At 46.1% G+C, this 19,032-nt stretch overlaps 1 protein-coding gene across 1 annotated transcript; it reads right to left on the reverse strand.

The window, feature by feature from the left end:
• Positions 1-11,798: 11,798 nt before the first annotated feature.
• LOC139831774 (uncharacterized) lies at positions 11,799-12,692 on the reverse strand. The gene has a single exon (XM_071821106.1). It carries the CDS (start codon positions 12,690-12,692, stop codon positions 11,799-11,801), a length of 894 nt encoding a protein of 297 aa, XP_071677207.1.
• Between the last annotated feature and the right edge of the window lie 6,340 nt (positions 12,693-19,032).

Raw genomic sequence — 19,032 nt, forward strand, 5'->3', positions numbered from 1 at the left:
GCCATTTGTGTCCACCATACCTACCTACTACATGGTATTTTCCGCCATTCCAAAGTAAATTGCTTGAGTGCTACCTTTAAAATTCCATCATTCACCTTTGCAATATATAGCTCATGGGACAAATAGCTTAAAAACTATTGTGGTATTGAATATGTAATTATGCACTTTATCTCTTATTAAGTTGCTTGTTGTGCGATAACCATGTTCACTGGGGACGCCATCAACTATTCATTGTTGAATTTCATGTGAGTTGCTATGCATGTCCGTCTTGTCTGAAGTAAGAGAGATCTACCACCTTATGGTTAAGCATGCATATTGTTAGAGAAGAACATTGGGCCGCTAACTAAAGCCATGATCCATGGTGGAAGTTTCAGTTTTGGACATATATCCTCAATCTCAAATGAGAAAATTATTAATTGTTGTTACATGCTTATGCATAAAAGAGGAGTCCATTATCTGTTGTCTATGTTGTCCCGGTATGGATGTCTAAGTTGAAGAATAATCAATAGCGAGAAATCCAATGCGAGCTTTCTCCTTAGACCTTTGTACAAAGCGGCATAGAGGTACCCCTTTGTGACACTTGGTAAAAACAGTGCATTGTGATGATCCGGTAGTCCAAGCTAATTAGGACAAGGTGCGGGCACTATTAGTACACTATGCATGAGGCTTGCAACTTATAAGATATAATTTACATGATGCATATGCTTTATTACTACCGTTGACAAAATTGTTTCATGTTTTCAAAATCAAAGCTCTAGCACAAATATAGCAATCGATGCTTTTCCTCTATGGAGGACCATTCTTTTACTTTCAATGTTGAGTCAGTTCACCTATTTCTCTCCACCTCAAGAAGCAAACACTTGTGTGAACTGTGCATTGATTCCTACATACTTGCTTATTGCACTTATTATATTACTCTATGTTGACAATATCCATGAGATATACATGTTACAAGTTGAAAGCAACCGCTGAAACTTAATCTTCTTTTGTGTTGCTTCAATGCCTTTACTTTGAATTATTGCTTTATGAGTTAACTCTTATGCAAGACTTATTGATGCTTGTCTTGAAGTGCTATTCATGAAAAGTCTTTGCTTTATGATTCACTTGTTTACTCATGTCATATACATTGTTTTGATCGCTGCATTCACTACATATGCTTTACAAATAGTATGATCAAGATTATGATGGCTGTCACTCCAGAAATTATCTCGTGTTATCGTTTTACCTGCTCGGGACGAGCAGAACTAAGCTTGGGGATGCTGATACGTCTCCGACGTATCGATAATTTCTTATGTTCCATGCCACATTATTGATGTTATCTACATGTTTTATGCACACTTTATGTCATATTCGTGCATTTTCTGGAACTAACATATTAACAAGATGCCGAAGTGCCAGTTGCTGTTTTCTGCTGTTTTTGGTTTCAGAAATCCTAGTAAGGAAATATTCTCGGAATTGGACGAAATCAACGCCCAGGGGCCTATTTTTCCACGAAGCTTCCAGAAGTCCGAAGACGAGACGAAGAGGGGCCACGGGGTGGCCAAACCCTAGGGCGGCGCGGCCCACCCCTGGCCGCGCGCCGCCCGTGGTTTGGGCCCCCGTGCCGCCTCTTGACTTGCCCTTCCGCCTACTTAAAGCCTCCGTGACGAAACCCCCAGCATCGAGAGCCACGATACGGAAAACCTTCCAGAGACGCCGCCAACGCCGATCCCATCTCGGGGATCCAGGAGATCGCCTCCGGCACCCTGCCGGAGAGGGGAATCATCTCCCCGGAGGACTTTACGCCGCCATGGTCGCCTCCGGTGTGATGTGTGAGTAGTCTACCCCTGGACTATGGGTCCATAGCAGTAGCTAGATGGTTGTCTTCTCCCCATTGTGCTATCATTGTCGGATCTTGTGAGCTACCTAACATGATCAAGATCATCTATCTGTAATTCTATATGTTGCGTTTGTTGGGATCCGATGAATAGAGAATACTTGTTATGTTGATTATCAAAGTTATATCTACGTGTTATTTATGATCTTGCATGCTTTCCGTTACTAGTAGATGCTCTGGCCAAGTAGATGCTTGTAACTCCAAGAGGGAGTACTTATGCTCGATAGTGGGTTCATGCCTGCATTGACACCTGGGACAGTGACAGAAAGTTCTAAGGTTGTGTTGTGCTGTTGCCACTAGGGATAAAACATTGATGCTATGTCTAAGGATGTAGTTGTTGATTACATTACGCACCATACTTAATGCAATTGTCTGTTGCTTTGCAACTTAATACTGGAGGGGGTTCGGATGATAACCTGAAGGTGGACTTTTTAGGCATAGATGCAGTTGGATGGCGGTCTATGTACTTTGTCGTAATGCCCAATTAAATCTCACTATACTCATCATGATATGTATGTGCATGGTCATGCCCTCTTTATTTGTCAATTGCCCAACTGTAATTTGTTCACCCAACATGCTGCTTGTCTTATGGGAGAGACACCTCTAGTGAACTGTGGACCCCGGTCCAATTCTCTTTACTGAAATACAATCTACTGCAATACTTGTTCTACTGTTTTCTGCAAACAATCATCTTCCACACAATACGGTTAATCCTTTGTTACAGCAAGCCGGTGAGATTGACAACCTCATTGTTTCGTTGGGGCAAAGTACTTTGGTTGTGTTGTGCAGGTTCTGTAGGATAACGTTGCATAGAAAACAAAAATTTTCCTACCGCGAACACGCAATCCAAGCCAAGATGCAATCTAGAAGACGGTAGCAACGAGGGGGTATCGAGTCTCACCCTTGAAGAGATTCCAAAGCCTACAAGATGAGGCTCTTGTTGCTGCGGTAGACGATCACTTGCCGCTTGCAAAAGCGCGTAGAAGATCTTGATCACGATCGGTTCCGGCGCCACGAACGGGCAGCACCTCCGTACTCGGTCACACGTTCGGTTGTTGATGAAGACGACGTCCACCTCCCCGTTCCAGCGGGCAGCGGAAGTAGTAGCTCCTCTTGAATCCGACAGCACGACGGCGTGGTGTCGGTGGCGGTGTAGAAGTCCGGCGGAGCTTCGCTAAGCTACGCGGGAAATATGAAGTGGAGGAGCAAAGCTAGGGTTTGGGAGGGGGTGGCCGGCCACTCAAGGGGGGCGGCCAAGCTATGGTCTTTGGGGTGGCCGGCCCCCTCCCTTGGCCCCTCATTATATAGGTGGATCCCAAGTGTTGGTGTCCAAGTCTTCGAATAAGACCCGAAACCAAAACCTTCCATAGGAGGGGGCAAACCTAGCCCAACTAGGACTCCCACCCAAAGGTGGGATTCCCACCTCCCATGTGGGGGTTGGCCGGCCCCCTATGGTGGAGTCCACTTGGGACTCCACCCCCACTAGGGCTGGCCGGCCATGGAGGTGGAGTCCCTTGTGGACTCCACCTTCCTTGGTGGTTTCTTCCGGACTTTTCTAGAACCTTCTAGAACCTTCCATAGAACCTTCCGCGACATTTTAATTCACATAAAATGACATCCTATATATGAATCTTATTCCCGGACCATTCCGGAACTCCTCGTGATGTCCGGGATCTCATCCGGGACTCCGAACAAATATTCGAACTCCATTCCATAATTCAAGTGCTACCATTTCAACATCCAACTTTAAGTGTGTCACCCTACGGTTCGAGAACTATGCGGACATGATTGAGTACTCACTCCGACCAATAACCAATAGCGGGATCTGGAGATCCATAATGGCTCCCACATATTCAACGATGACTTTAGTGATCGAATGAACCATTCACATACATTACCAATTCCCTTTGTCTCGCGATATTTTACTTGTCCGAGGTTTGATCTTCGGTATCACTCTATACCTTGTTCAACCTCGTCTCCTGACAAGTACTCTTTACTCGTACCGTGGTATGTGGTCTCTTATGAACTCATTCATATGCTTGCAAGACATTAGACGACATTCCACCGAGAGGGCCCAGAGTATATCTATCCGTCATCGGGATGGACAAATCCCACTGTTGATCCATATGCCTCAACTCATACTTTCGGATACTTAATCCCACCTTTATAGCCACCCATTTACGCAGTGGTGTTTGGTGTAATCAAAGTACCTTTCCGGTATAAGTGATTTACATGATCTCATGGTCATAAGGACTAGGTAACTATGTATCGAAAGCTTATAGCAAATAACTTAATGACGAGATCTTATGCTACGCTTAATTGGGTGTGTCCATTACATCATTCATACAATGACATAACCTTGTTATTAATAACATCCAATGTTCATGATTATGAAACTAATCATCCATTAATCAACAAGCTAGTTAAGAGGCATACTAGGGACTTCTTTGTTTGTCTACATATCACACATGTACTAATGTTTCGGTTAATACAATTATAGCATGATATATAAACATTTATCATAAACATAAAGATATAAATAATAACCACTTTATTATTGCCTCTAGGGCATATCTCCTTCAGTCTCCCACTTGCACTAGAGTCAATAATCTAGTTTACATTTGTAAAGATATAACACCTTGGCCTTCTGGTGCTTTATCATGTATTGCTCACGGGAGAGGTTTTTAGTCATCGGATCTGACACGCTCAGAAACGTATGTATTTTGTAATTCATTTGCGTCTCAACGCATCACTCATTTCCAAATGAGTTGGCATTATATATGTTTGATCTTCTGGTGGAACCTTAATTCCGCTGTCTGAAATATGTCACTTATATTGTCACACACAATATAGCTTCAAAGTTCTGACTCTGTCGGAACTACACCAAGTTCTCAAAGAACCTCTTGACTTAACATCCTTTGTCATTGTCAAAACAATGACATACTCTGCCTTCTTTTGTAGAATCCGTCACAATATTTAGAACTCTTCTAAATCTAGCATAGACAACTTCTAGCTCATTGTGCTACCTTTTAAACAACACTTTGTCTAATTTGAGATTATATTTTATATGTGACAAAACCAATATCGGTGTAACACCTTACAGCGATTTGTTTGTCATTTCTTCATATAAAAAAAAATATATATATATCCTTAGTTCTTCTAAAGTACTCAAGGATATTCTTACTGTCGTCCAATGATCATCATATGAATCATTCTGGTATATGCTCATAACACTTTATAGCACATGATATCTGATTGTGTACATATTATTCGTGATCTATAATCACTCATGTGTTTTTACTCATTGAGTGTCAGATACACTCAAGTCTTGTTAAACCTTCACATGACAAGAACATTTTCTTAATATTTCTATATTGAACTTCTTCAATATCCATCATATGTACTTTGACTTAAACTTATTTATGTGTTTCAATCTATCTTCATAGATCTTGACACTAAATTTGTTTCAGTCCATATCCTTTCATTGAAGTTAATTCTCAATGAAACCTTTTTAATCAAGTATATAATTACATCATTTATAACCAACTATATGTCACCTACATAAAGTATTATAAATGTGTCTTAGCGCTCCCACTTAATTTCTTGCAAATGCAAGCCTCTTCATTGTTTCTGATGAAATCAAAAACTCTTTGACTATTTCATCTAGTGAAGATTCAAACTCCGCTATACTTACTTCATCAAATTGAAGTTTGTATACCTATCTAGTATTCCACGGATCAGCAAAACTCTTGGTTGTATCTTGTATACACCTTTTAATACACACTTCGATAAGTAATGTATTTTGCCATCCTACTAACATATCTCATAAAGGAAATATGTAGTGATTACTAGAATAATCCATATAGACTTTAAGCATTGCTACGGAAGATCTAATCTTGTCGTAGTCAACTCTTTGAACTTTGTCGTAAACAACTTTTCGACAAGTTAAGCTTCTTCAAGGATATTTCATCCAAGTCCATCAATTTTATAGATCTATTTTCTTTCAAAAAGTATTCATCTATTTTGGATTTCATGGCGTATGGCCATTTTAACGAGTCGGGCCCATCATAACTTCTTTGTTTTGTAGTTGGTTTATCATTGATCAAAATCAATCCTTTGTCCACAAATCATTTATTTGATCACAAAGTAAACCATACCTACAAGGTTCAATATGTACTTCGATCTCCATGGCTAAAACATTTTGTAGTCATGAGAGCCATGATCGTCGTGGCCGCTTCGAAACCAATTCCGATGCTGCGCTACTCTGATCATTATGCTCAGGTTCATAAACCTTATCAAATTATATTGTCCTCCCACTCAAATACTTCACTCAAAACAATTTTTCGGAAATAAGAAACATTGACAAACACTTTTGTCTTTGTCTCGTGGGAAGAATTCCCAATTAAATCTCTGGGATAACCAACAAAGACATTCATCCGATTTTGGTTGACTATTAGGGTTTATACCCATGCCATAACTTGTATGGTGTCATTTCAACGGATCATGATGATGCTCTATTCAGTGTAAAAGCGGTAGTCACTAAAGCATAATCCACAAAAATATAATGGCATCAATATTTTATCTCATCATTGATCCAACAAAGTTTGGATATATCTCTTGGATACTTCATCATCACTATGATACTCCAAGAAACGTAAGTTGTAGAACAATTTCATAACTCTCTTAGATGTTCGCTAAAACTCGTAATTCAAATATTTCCACCATGATCCAATCATAGATATTTGATTTCTATTACGATGATTTCCACTTCATGCTGAAATTTATTTGAATCCTATTCAAATGTTTCAAACTTTTCCTTATTGAATATATCCACATATATACTCAATTCATTGTTTGAAAGTTTTCATGAAGTAGAAGAATCTTCCGCACACAACTATGCCCGATGAACCACATATATCATTATGTATGTTTTCACTAAGTTAGTTGCCCGTTCAACTCTTCGGCCTATGAACGGTATTTCAGTCATTACCTTTTAGAAAAGATTTTGCAAGTGCCAAACGATTCAACAAATCGAATGACTCCAAAAATCCATTTGCATGGAGTTCCTTCATGCGATCCTTTCTAACATGACCTAAATTGCGGTTCCACAAATAAGTGGAATTCAAATCATTTGCCTTATGGCATTTTTAGCGTCAGTGTTATGTATGTGTGTTTCACCATTTAAGATTTATAATAACTTATCCATCATACATGGAGTAATGTCATAATTTGAACAACTCATTGTTTTCATTTGACCAGAGCAAAAATAACAATTTATTAAGCTCTTTATTATAAATTCTAAGGGCTAGATAGAATGCCAACGACGAACATAATAACACTTTATTTTTGTTCCAGGCGAACATTCTTATCATATTCCTTGTCAGTCACTTAGGCCATTGTATTCTTGAATTGCGTTGTTTTGTATGACACTTCATACCAACCAATATGGTATTAATACCCAAGAATTTCATTGTGTGACTTAACTAGGAATACAACCATAACATGTATATCATTTATATACACCTGAGCTAGACTTTCTAGTCTTTTCTTTTCTGTTATTGCCAAAATATCTTTTGCGCTTTCTCTTTTAGCTTTCCTCATTATTCAGAAAAACATTTCAACATCAATAACTTCTAGGTTTGTTGGTCAAATACCAATAACCTTGAGGTTCTTACTTTGAAGTTGATCATCATATGACAAGTGTTCTAGATTTCACATATTAGTAACTATGATGAACAATTTCACTCATAATTTTATCCATCAATTCATGACAACTTTTTGAGACCATGTTCAGTACATGCTAGGCTCATAAAGTTTAACCTTAGTATTCGCATGTGCAAATCAGGCTTGCACCCATTGTAAGCACACGTAGAATCTATAACACCCGATCATCACGTGATGCTTCGAAACGACGAGTCTTAGCAATGGTGCATATTAAGGATGATAACTTCATGGATATGCGAATATCATTAGTGCCCCAATAGCTGGAGGATTGTGACGTCTTGCGTCTTCAACCTTCATACATTCCCATAAAACTTATGAGTTTATGTAGTCTCACCAAATTATATTCTATCATCTTGCAATAAGGTCTTAGATATCACATATATCTCATACCTTGATTATTTACGAAAACTAAATTTTCAGCTCCTTATTTTTCAAACATATTTGAACTTTCAAGTTTCATGGAGACAAGATAACTTTAGGTACTAATTGAAACCATAGCTCTTTGAATCAACAATGTGAGGTTTACTAAAAGTTTGCAATAGGACTTAATCAATTCTTGATTCTTTAACAATACGGTACCAATCCGTAAAGTTTCTTGTCGATTTTAACAGTATTTCTATCTCAATAACAAGACTAGCGCATAGTAGTAAACGGATGCCAATACTACAAAATTAATTCAAAATACTACTCGAGACTATGTTTATGATAATTAGTTCATGTTTTAATCTAATTACTAATGAACTCCCACTTAATACAACATCCCTCATAGTTGTTAAGTGGTACACGATCCACATCTACTACACCAAAACCGATCATCACGTGAGATGATGTAGCTTCAATGGTGAACATCAACATGTTGATCATATCATCCATATGACTCGTGTTCAACCTTTCGGTTTCCGTTGTCCCGAGGCCATGTCTGTACATGCTAGGCTCGTCAAGCTTTACCTTATTTTAGGCGTGTGCAACATGGCTTACACCCGTTGTATGTCGAGTTTATCACACCCGATCATCACGAGATGCTTCAAAACGTCGAACAATGCAACGGTGCATACGAGGGAAGAACACTTTATTATCTTGATATTAATGTGAGGGATCATCTTATAATGCTACCGTCGCGATCTAAGCAAAATAAGATGCATAAAAGGATTAACATCACATGCAGTTCATATGTGATATGATATGGCCCTTTTGTCTTTGCGCCTTCGATCTTCATCTCTAAAGCACGGACATGATCTCCATCATCAACGGGCATGATCTCCATCATCGTCGGCGTAGCGTCAAGGTTCATGGCGCCGTCTTCATGGTTGTTCACCTCATGTAGCAACTATTACAACTTCTTTGAAATACTACTCAACATGAAAATTAAAGACAACCATAAGGCTCCTGCCGGTTGCCACAATACAATAATGATCATCTCATACATATTCATCATCACATTATGGCCATATCACATCACCAAACCCTGCAAAAACAAGTTAGACGCTCTCTAATTTGGTTTGCATATTTTACGTGGTTTAGGGTTTCGTTATAGATCTAATCTACCTACGAACATGAACCACAACGTTGATACTAATGTTGTCAATAGAAGAGTAAATTGAATCTTTACTATAGTAGGAGAGACAGACACCCGCAAAGCCTCTTATGCAATACAAGTTGCATGTCGAACGAGGAACAAGTCTCATGAACGCGGTCATGTAAAGTTAGTCCGAGCCGCTTCATCCCACTATGCCATAAAGATGCAAAGTACTCAAACTAAAGATAACAAGAGCATCAACGCCCACAAACCATTGTGTTCTACTCGTGCAACCATCTATGCATAGACACGGCTCGATACCACTTGTAGGATAACGTTGCATAGAAAACAAAAATTTTCCTACCGCGAACACGCAATCCAAGCCAAGATGCAATCTAGAAGACGGTAGCAACGAGGGGGTATCGAGTCTCACCCTTGAAGAGATTCCAAAGCCTACAAGATGAGGCTCTTGTTGCTGCGGTAGACGATCACTTGCCGCTTGCAAAAGCGCGTAGAAGATCTTGATCACGATCGGTTCCGGCGCCACGAACGGGCAGCACCTCCGTACTCGGTCACACGTTCGGTTGTTGATGAAGACGACGTCCACCTCCCCGTTCCAGCGGGCAGCGGAAGTAGTAGCTCCTCTTGAATCCGATAGCACGACGGCGTGGTGTCGGTGGCGGTGTAGAAGTCCGGCGGAGCTTCGCTAAGCTACGCGGGAAATATGAAGTGGAGGAGCAAAGCTAGGGTTTGGGAGGGGGTGGCCGGCCACTCAAGGGGGCGGCCAAGCTATGGTCTTTGGGGTGGCCGGCCCCTCCCTTGGCCCCTCATTATATAGGTGGATCCCAAGTGTTGGTGTCCAAGTCTTCGAATAAGACCGAAACCAAAACCTTCCATAGGAGGGGGCAAACCTAGCCCAACTAGGACTCCCACCCAAAGGTGGGATTCCCACCTCCCATGTGGGGGTTGGCCGGCCCCCTATGGTGGAGTCCACTTGGGACTCCACCCCCACTAGGGCTGGCCGGCCATGGAGGTGGAGTCCCTTGTGGACTCCACCTTCCTTGGTGGTTTCTTCCGGACTTTTCTAGAACCTTCTAGAACCTTCCATAGAACCTTCCGCGACATTTTAATTCACATAAAATGACATCCTATATATGAATCTTATTCTCAGGACCATTCCGGAACTCCTCGTGATGTCCGGGATCTCATCCGGGACTCCGAACAAATATTCGAACTCCATTCCATAATTCAAGTGCTACCATTTCAACATCCAACTTTAAGTGTGTCACCCTACGGTTCGAGAACTATGCGGACATGATTGAGTACTCACTCCGACCAATAACCAATAGCGGGATCTGGAGATCCATAATGGCTCCCACATATTCAACGATGACTTTAGTGATCGAATGAACCATTCACATACATTACCAATTCCCTTTGTCTCGCGATATTTTACTTGTCCGAGGTTTGATCTTCGGTATCACTCTATACCTTGTTCAACCTCGTCTCCTGACAAGTACTCTTTACTCGTACCGTGGTATGTGGTCTCTTATGAACTCATTCATATGCTTGCAAGACATTAGACGACATTCCACCGAGAGGGCCCAGAGTATATCTATCCGTCATCGGGATGGACAAATCCCACTGTTGATCCATATGCCTCAACTCATACTTTCCGGATACTTAATCCCACCTTTATAGCCACCCATTTACGCAGTGGTGTTTGGTGTAATCAAAGTACCTTTCCGGTATAAGTGATTTACATGATCTCATGGTCATAAGGACTAGGTAACTATGTATCGAAAGCTTATAGCAAATAACTTAATGACGAGATCTTATGCTACGCTTAATTGGGTGTGTCCATTACATCATTCATACAATGACATAACCTTGTTATTAATAACATCCAATGTTCATGATTATGAAACTAATCATCCATTAATCAACAAGCTAGTTAAGAGGCATACTAGGGACTTCTTTGTTTGTCTACATATCACACATGTACTAATGTTTCGGTTAATACAATTATAGCATGATATATAAACATTTATCATAAACATAAAGATATAAATAATAACCACTTTATTATTGCCTCTAGGGCATATCTCCTTCAGGTTCCACGTTGGCGCCGGAATCCCTGGTGTTGCGCCGCACTACATCCCGCCGCCATCAACCTTCAACGTGCTTCTTGACTCCTACTGGTCCGATTAAACCTTGGTTTCTTACTGAGGGAAACTTGCCGCTGTGCGCATCACACCTTCCTCTTGGGGTTCCCAACGGACGTGCCAACCACACGCATCAGATCCCTAGGCCTTGTTCCTAAATATTGCTATTGCTGCTTGTTTACTGTTCTACTGCATCTGTACTATCCGCAATATTACCACCATCAACCACACGTCAGCAAGCACTTTTCTGGCGCCGTTACTACTGCTCATACTTATTCATACCACCTGTATTTCACTATCTCTTCGCCGAACTAGTGCACCTATTAGGTGTGTTGGGGACACAAGAGACTTCTTGCTTTGTGGTTGCAGGGTTGCATGAGAGGGATATCTTTGACCTCTTCCTCCCTGAGATCGATAAACCTTGGGTGATCCACTTAAGGGAAACTTGCTGCTGTTCTACAAACCTCTGCTCTTGGAGGCCCAACACTGTCTACAAGAATAGAAGCTCCCGTAGACATCAGTTAGCTCCCCAGCCTTTCAGGAATTGGCGGGAGTGGCGCGATGTGCATTGCCAAAGGTCGATGCAACACCTGTGCGGACCCAGATCTAGAAGGAAGTGGTTGAGCTTGTCCCTCATCAGCTCGAGGAAGCCCGGAACCTCAAACCACCAAGATTGGACGAAGAACCGGGAAGTCCTCTGTGGTGCGTTCATGCCGTCGCATAGGAGGAGAGGGGTGTGGTCTGACCCAATCCTAGTAAGGGCAGTAAGGGAGCACAGAGGGTAGGCAGCCTCCCAGGCTGGGGACACCAAGACTCGATCCAGAACGCAACGGACAGGGTCGAGGCGCTTGTTGGTCCAAGTGAAGCGAGCCCCTGCTCGATCCAGCTCTCTGAGAGCCATAGTAGCAATGGCCTCGTTGAACTGAAGCATCCTAGCCCTGTGGATGTTCCCATTGTTTTTGTCCGCGCCACATCGGATTAAGTTGAAGTCGCCCCCCACCACCACCGGGTAAGGCGAGGCGTTAACAGCTTGGATGAGCTCCCCCAGGAACTCGTCCGTGCGGCGGTGGTCGGCCGGCCCATAGTCAAGGAAGAAGGACCACCGGAGCCGGTTGTTGCGCTGAAACACCAGGGCGGACAAGAAGAAGGAGCCGCTCTTCCAGGCCCCCACCTCGAAAGCATCATCATTGAATCCAAGGAGCATTCCTCCCGAATGACCGTCTGTCGGGACCCAATTCCAGACATATTGGCCACCAAATTCCAGGCTACGAAGCTCGGCGGTGGAGAAATCGGCCTTGATTGTCTCCTGGAGACCGATGATGTCGCAGCGGTTATGGCGCAGGTAGTTCTTGAGCTGCGTAGGGCGACCCTGCTCGCCGAAGCCCCTAATGTTATAGATGAGGGCTCTCATGGCTTACCCTTAAGCTTCATCCCGCGCCCCTTGCGGGCCGTCAGCAGAGGTCGCGTGGAGCATTTGCTCCGCGACATGCTACGAGTGATACGTGTCGAAGGGGAACTGGCCTTCCCACATCCAGCTTCCGCCGGAAGATCAAGAGCATTGGAAAGATCCGCACCCCCTTCCCCAGGGGAGTCAACGGTGTTCTCGACTGCCTCCCTGGCAGCGAGCTCCGAGGCCTGGCGCACTTTCTCGGCCGCGTCCTCCGCGAGGGCAGCCTGGACCTGCTCCTTCGCGCGAAGGAGGGTGATGGCCTCTTCCCGAGTGCCCGCACTTGGTACGAAAACAATGCAGCTGTCGGTGATAACGGAGGAGATATGCGAGTCAGAGAGGGAGGGCAGGGCAGCGAAGGGGTTAGTACCTGGTCCAGAAGGAGGAGGATCGAGGTTCTTGGTCTTGGTCAACAGCTTGGCCTTCTCCAAGGCCGGTAGGTTTGCCGCCGGTCCCTGGTTCCTGGAGCTCTTCCGCACCGCGCTCGCCGCCGTCGTCTTCTTAGTAGTCCTTGGCGATGCCTGCACTTCCACCACCTTGGTGCGCTTGCCCTGGGAGAGGGAGATGGCAGCGATCACCTCGCCGTGGAGGTCCGGCTTCGAGGTTGGGCCCAGCGGCACCTCGGGGGCCTGGCTGGTGGGGCTGTCCAGGAGCCAGTCGTCCACGGGGTCTGAGACGTGAGACACCGTCTCGCCCGACGCGAGGGACTCCTCCAGGCCAGGGAGAGAGGTGTCCATGGGGGTGAGCACGCCGTCTCCAGGCACCGGCGGGGCCGGATTAGCAAGAGCCTCGAACCTGCGAGAGAGGGAGAGGCCCGGGATGCTGCCGGCCAGGTTGGACCCATATTGGTCTGAAATCGCACCCAGCGAAGGAGCCCTGCGCGTGCCCGGCGCAGCAGCCCGCGTGGTTTTCCCTGACCCACCCAGCGACCCGCCGTCTTGGCCAGCCTTGGTGTTGTTTGCAGCGCCCGACTTGTCATTCTTGTCGTTCCTGCGGTGGCGATTCCAGCGCTCACCGTCGCTCTTGTCGTCGGAGTCCAGGTCATCCAGATCGCCATCATCATCGTCGCGAGGAGCTGGTGGCTTGGGCGGGCCACTAGCGCCACCTCCCCCGGGCGCGTTGAGCTCAGCAAACACTCCCAAAGTGTATGGTTCGCCACTGACGCAGAGTTGCACTGTCCCTTTGATCCGCTCCGGGTGGCGGCATTGGAAACGGACGCGGATGGGCTCGGTCTTCCACTTCTTGAGGGAGAGCTCGTCGACGTCGATGGGCCTACCCAGCATGGTAAGCGCCGCCAAGAGCCGCTCCTTCTCCATCAGGTCGCCGGGGAGGCCGGTAATCTGGACCCAAACCGAAGGGAAGGCCTTCCCTGGCTTGGGAGTGACAAAGGCCTCGCGGATGTCCACATCGCGCTTGCACAGCGGGAGGAAGATCTGTCCCCTGCGAGTGTTCATCCTAAGAGTCTCATGCGAGGGGAAGAGCACGGTGAATTCCGACTCGGAGACCCTCGTCACCTGCTGTTGCAGTCAGAAACCCACCGGCGAGCAGCGACGGGCAACACGGTAGAGCCGGGAGGCTCCCAGGACTGCGGCTGGCCCTGGTCCCTCCGAGCGACGGCCCGCAAAGACTCGGCACGCACGTCCGATGCTGGTGCAAGGGCGTGCCACCTGACCTATACCTGGTCAGGAAGGTGATGGAGGTGCCTCGCTTAGTTTCCTGCATGGCATACACGTAAACATTAAATACGAGCCTCGATCGGCTCTCAGGTTGTCCTGTGAATCGGCTCAAAGAGCCGATCCACCCATGATCCGTACGAGGTGTACGAATATATGGTGGTCCTGCTTGATCAGAATAAAGCTAAAACGACCTACTACGATTTAGGGTTTTCACCGCATAATCGGAACATCCTACTCGTGATTGAGCCTGGCGGCCACGCACGGTGATCGTAAACCGGCCCTAGACAAGGCCTAAAAACCAACACGAAGTTGATCCTCGGAACATCCTGTCTAGGGCTAGCAAACTACACCCTACGCGCCACTGGATCCTTCAACCCGTTTGTAAGGCCTAACTATGCAGATATTAAACTAATCCTTGAAGAACAAGGAGCAACCATAACGGATCGGATCTACTAAATAACGATCAAGCGGGGTGCCGCCCTTACACCTAAGATAGGCGTAAGGGTGGCTAGACGTCTCAGGGTTGCACGACGACAGCATATGATACGAGGAACAATGCTAACCCTAACACGTCTAAGATAACTACGTTGCTCGCCATCAAAAAGGCTTCAGTACGAGCAACGCATGAACAACGAATAAACGTGTACTGCCTAGATCGCAAGATGCGATCTAGGCAGCATGATGCTTACCCGGAAGAAACCCTCGAGACAAGGGAGTTGGCGATGCGCCTAGATTGGTTTGTGGTGAACGTGATTGTTGTTTATTTCATAAACCCTAGATACATATTTATAGTCCGTAGACTTTCTAACGTGGGAATAATCCCAACCGTGCACGGGCCAAACTCTAACTAACCGACACGTATCCTATCATATTTACAGATACAAGGGCAAACTAGCCCAAACTTTGCATATAAGGCCGATTCATGTATTTCTTCCATGTATATCCTTCAAGCCCATCTTGATCGCGGCCCACCTCTGACTCGGTCAAATTCTGGTGATAACACATGCCCCCCTGGTTTTGGAATTGATAATTCCAAAATCACTCTGCTTTTCTTCGTCGGGTCATGTCGTGGCAGAACCGTCACAGTATTCTTCATCATGATGCCCTGCCTTCTCAACTTCTCCGCAAGATTTGATAGCTTTAGCATCACTTCCTCGGAAACTGCAATGACATTAAATCTTCACTAGGCTCCCCCTTATTTAACTGTGCCGACCGATTCGCCTCTTAATCCCCCTCCTCTGTTTTAGCTATCGGCACCGAAAAACCCTCTCTCCCTGTAGCAATGTCTTCTTCTTCCTCCGTCTCCTCTGGCCTCTCTTTCCAATCCTCTTCCTCAAGCGAGCCGATGTCAGAGCCAGAGTGGGACTTCGACTTCATGCCAGATGGCCCACCAGAAACCCTCGTCGGATCAGATGGCGACCTGCCCCTGACTGATGGGGAGGGCGACCTCCAGTTCCTTATTGAAGGGGAACTGGAGAGCAAGAGCGAGGATGACCTCCACTCCTGGGGGAACCCCACTTCCTCCGATAAGGAGGAGGAAGAGGAAGACGAGGAAGAAGAGGAGGAACATGAAGAAGAAGAGGAAGACGACTCCTCCTCCTCCGCTGGGTACCCGCCGGCGAAGCGCTTCCGCGCTTGGGCGGACAGTGAAGATGATGATGATGACGAGGAGGAAGAAGCTCCGGCCGAGGGCTGGGGCAGCAGCGACGAGGAGTTCTCCGGAAGCAGCGCCGGCGGCAGCTACGATGCCGACGACGAGGGCAGCGAGGATTAGTAGAGTAGGATCAGTAGTACTTCGAGCAATCGGCTCTTCTTTTGTTCCCCCTTTCTTGAGCAATCGGCTCTTCATTGTAAAAAACCCTCCTTTTATTAATGAAGAAGTATTTCCAATCAACTTTTTGCCGACAGTCAAAGTCAAACGATCTCCCAAAAGAGCCGATGGCATCGCATCGGTCTCTACCATAAAAACACGAGTAAGGCCGACCCAGCTGCTCCTCCAAACGGTAACCTGCGACCTCCGTCTGAGAAAGCAAACTCAGATCCCCAATCGCCGCCTGAGCAGTTCCAACTTACGGCCACCTGCATCCCAGATCTCGACCGCGCCACCCCAACTCTACAGCGCCTCCAATGGCGGAATCATCCAATACCAACGCCATGGTCTCCGGTCTGAAGGTAATCCTTAACCTCCTCTCGCCATTCGAATCAACGTTAGGATTAATAGCAAACACCTGAATTAATGTTCTGTTCCGTTATTAATCTTAGGTTTCAGACATCCTACTGCCACATCCTTCTCTCGCAAATTCTATGTGCCTCGGTCCCCATTCTTCCGAGAGTTCCGCTCTCTTAATTTCATGCGAGGCTAACAGAATCCCCTTCGTGAACCAGAACTTAGATCTATCTTCCTGGGCCGACTGCCTGCGAGCCTGGCCTAATCCTCCTGAGGGTTGGGTGGCATGGTACAATAGAGTATCCAAAACCTACTATGCCACCTGGGAAGCCATAGGGATAGCCGATGCCTTGTCATTATCATTGTCTCCCCTTGAAAAGAATGAAAATATTCTGAAAACCATCGGCTACTTCTAGTCTGATGCACTGAACTGCTTCATGTTTGGCCATGGCCCTATGACACCAACTCTGCTGGATGTGGCCATGATCACAGGCCTAGACATTGCATCCCCAAGCCCTTCTGCATTCAAGCTGCCGAAAGTTCCTTTCACCCTTTCCTCTAAAAAAGAATGTACCAGCTGGGGTGCCTACCTCAACCGTTATATGAAAACCAAGGGCCCTGTGACAGAGAGAGAACACACAGCCTTCCTGAACTTTTGGTTGGAGCACTTCATATTCTGTGGCCCATCACTCGCCCCTACCAAGAATTACCTTTCCCTGGCCTATGAACTCGCCAAAGGCACCCAACTCGGCCTCGGCAAACTGTTTCTTGGAGAGGTCTATCGATCTCTTCAACTGATGTCTGTCAAACTGTTCTCTCAAAAGACAGTTAAAACTGGAGGCCCCTGGTGGTTTATTCAGTTATGGGCTCAGCTGTACTTTCAGAACCAGATCCCAGACTTCCCACCTTTGGCCACCTGCACCTTCCCAGATGCTAATGGAAAGGAGATCCGATGCACCAGCTATGGCCAAGCTTTGTATGGTCTCCTGTGCAGCAGCTGATCCCTAAGGAAGCAGCAGGGTGGTTCAAGATTTTCTTCCAAGGTTTGGACAACCCCCTGTTCTTTCCTTATACTGAATCGGCGAACTTTGAGAACCCAGTCTCCTTCCGATTGGATAACTTTGCCGATGACGCTAGCACCCGGCATTTGTACTCTATCATGATTCGTCCTTGCTTTCTCCCAGTTGGCATGAGTACCTCAAACCGGATCATCAAGCCTGGTTATGAGTCTTACCAACCGGTAGTAGTAGCCCGACAACTTGGTCTCGGGCAGGTGCCTCCACACTTCTTCCTACACCACCTGACAGCAAGCAGAGCTGAACTGCCTGACATCCTCACTGGCCAAAGGTGCTATACCTTCTTTGATGCTCTGGCCATTCCAATTCCCCACAACCTCCGTTTCACCTTCACTACCGATGGTTTCGAGACTTGGTGGTCCATGTGGAAGACCCATGCCTTCAGAAGAGCTCTAGGACCGCTGCTGAGACAACTTGATGCCGAGTATGACGTTCCTGCAGACCAGGTACCATTACCTATAAATTTCTTGCAATGGCTTATGGTGATTGTCTGTAACCTGACTCCATCTCCTGGCAGCAACAAGATGGCCCAGATCCCACGCAAGCCGATGGCTCCCCCTTCGAATTCCTTCCTCCGGCCCAAAGGGTTCTCTTACGCGAGCTCGCCTCCCCTGAAGAAAGTCATAATGCAGAGTCAGCCGATTTCACCGAAATCGGCTCCCAAGAGTAAAGCATCTTCGGGGCCAGTTGCCCCCCCCCCCCCGAGCCTCAACTCAGGCGAGGATGGCAGTGAGGAAGGTGGCTGCCAGAAAGACCCTGAAGCGCAAAGCTCCTGCCCAAGAAAGCTTGCACGTAAGTTGACTTGTGCCCCGTCCACATTTATCTGCTTTCCCAGTCTTTTGCAACATGCTTGTACTTCTTTCTACAGACTTCCACCGAAGAGAACTCCAGCGGGGATGCAGAGTCCAGCCAGAGGGATTCGAGCTCGGGCAACTCCGAGAGGTCCACTACACAGAGCCAGACGGGCTCGCCAGCGCCGGCTTCTAAGAAAAGGTCGATTCCCGAGCCTCCTGCTCCCCAAGCCTCGATCAAATCAGGGTCACGCGTGAAGCGTCGATGCGTCAAAAGGGCTCGCAAAGACCCACGAGCTTCTCCATCAAGCCAGGAGGTCTCAAATGTAATTATCTCCCTGGTTTATATTTCATGCTAACCCATTGCCACTTGGATCGGCTAATTGCTTCCTTTTGCAGACCAATGATACCTCTAGCGGGGACGTCGAGGAGGTACTGATGCCGTCCGCCACGCTAGACCTAGCCACCTCGACGATCGTGGCTGACCAAGTGGCTAACCTAGCCAAGTCCATGGAAAAGCCGATTATCACAGCATCGGCTGCTCTTCCTACCTTGGGAGAGGTACACCCCACTTCCTTGGCTCTATCACTTTCT

This window comes from Lolium perenne, chromosome 5 (genome assembly GCF_019359855.2).
Source record: "Lolium perenne isolate Kyuss_39 chromosome 5, Kyuss_2.0, whole genome shotgun sequence".
In the NCBI taxonomy this organism is placed as follows: Eukaryota; Viridiplantae; Streptophyta; class Magnoliopsida; order Poales; family Poaceae; genus Lolium; species Lolium perenne.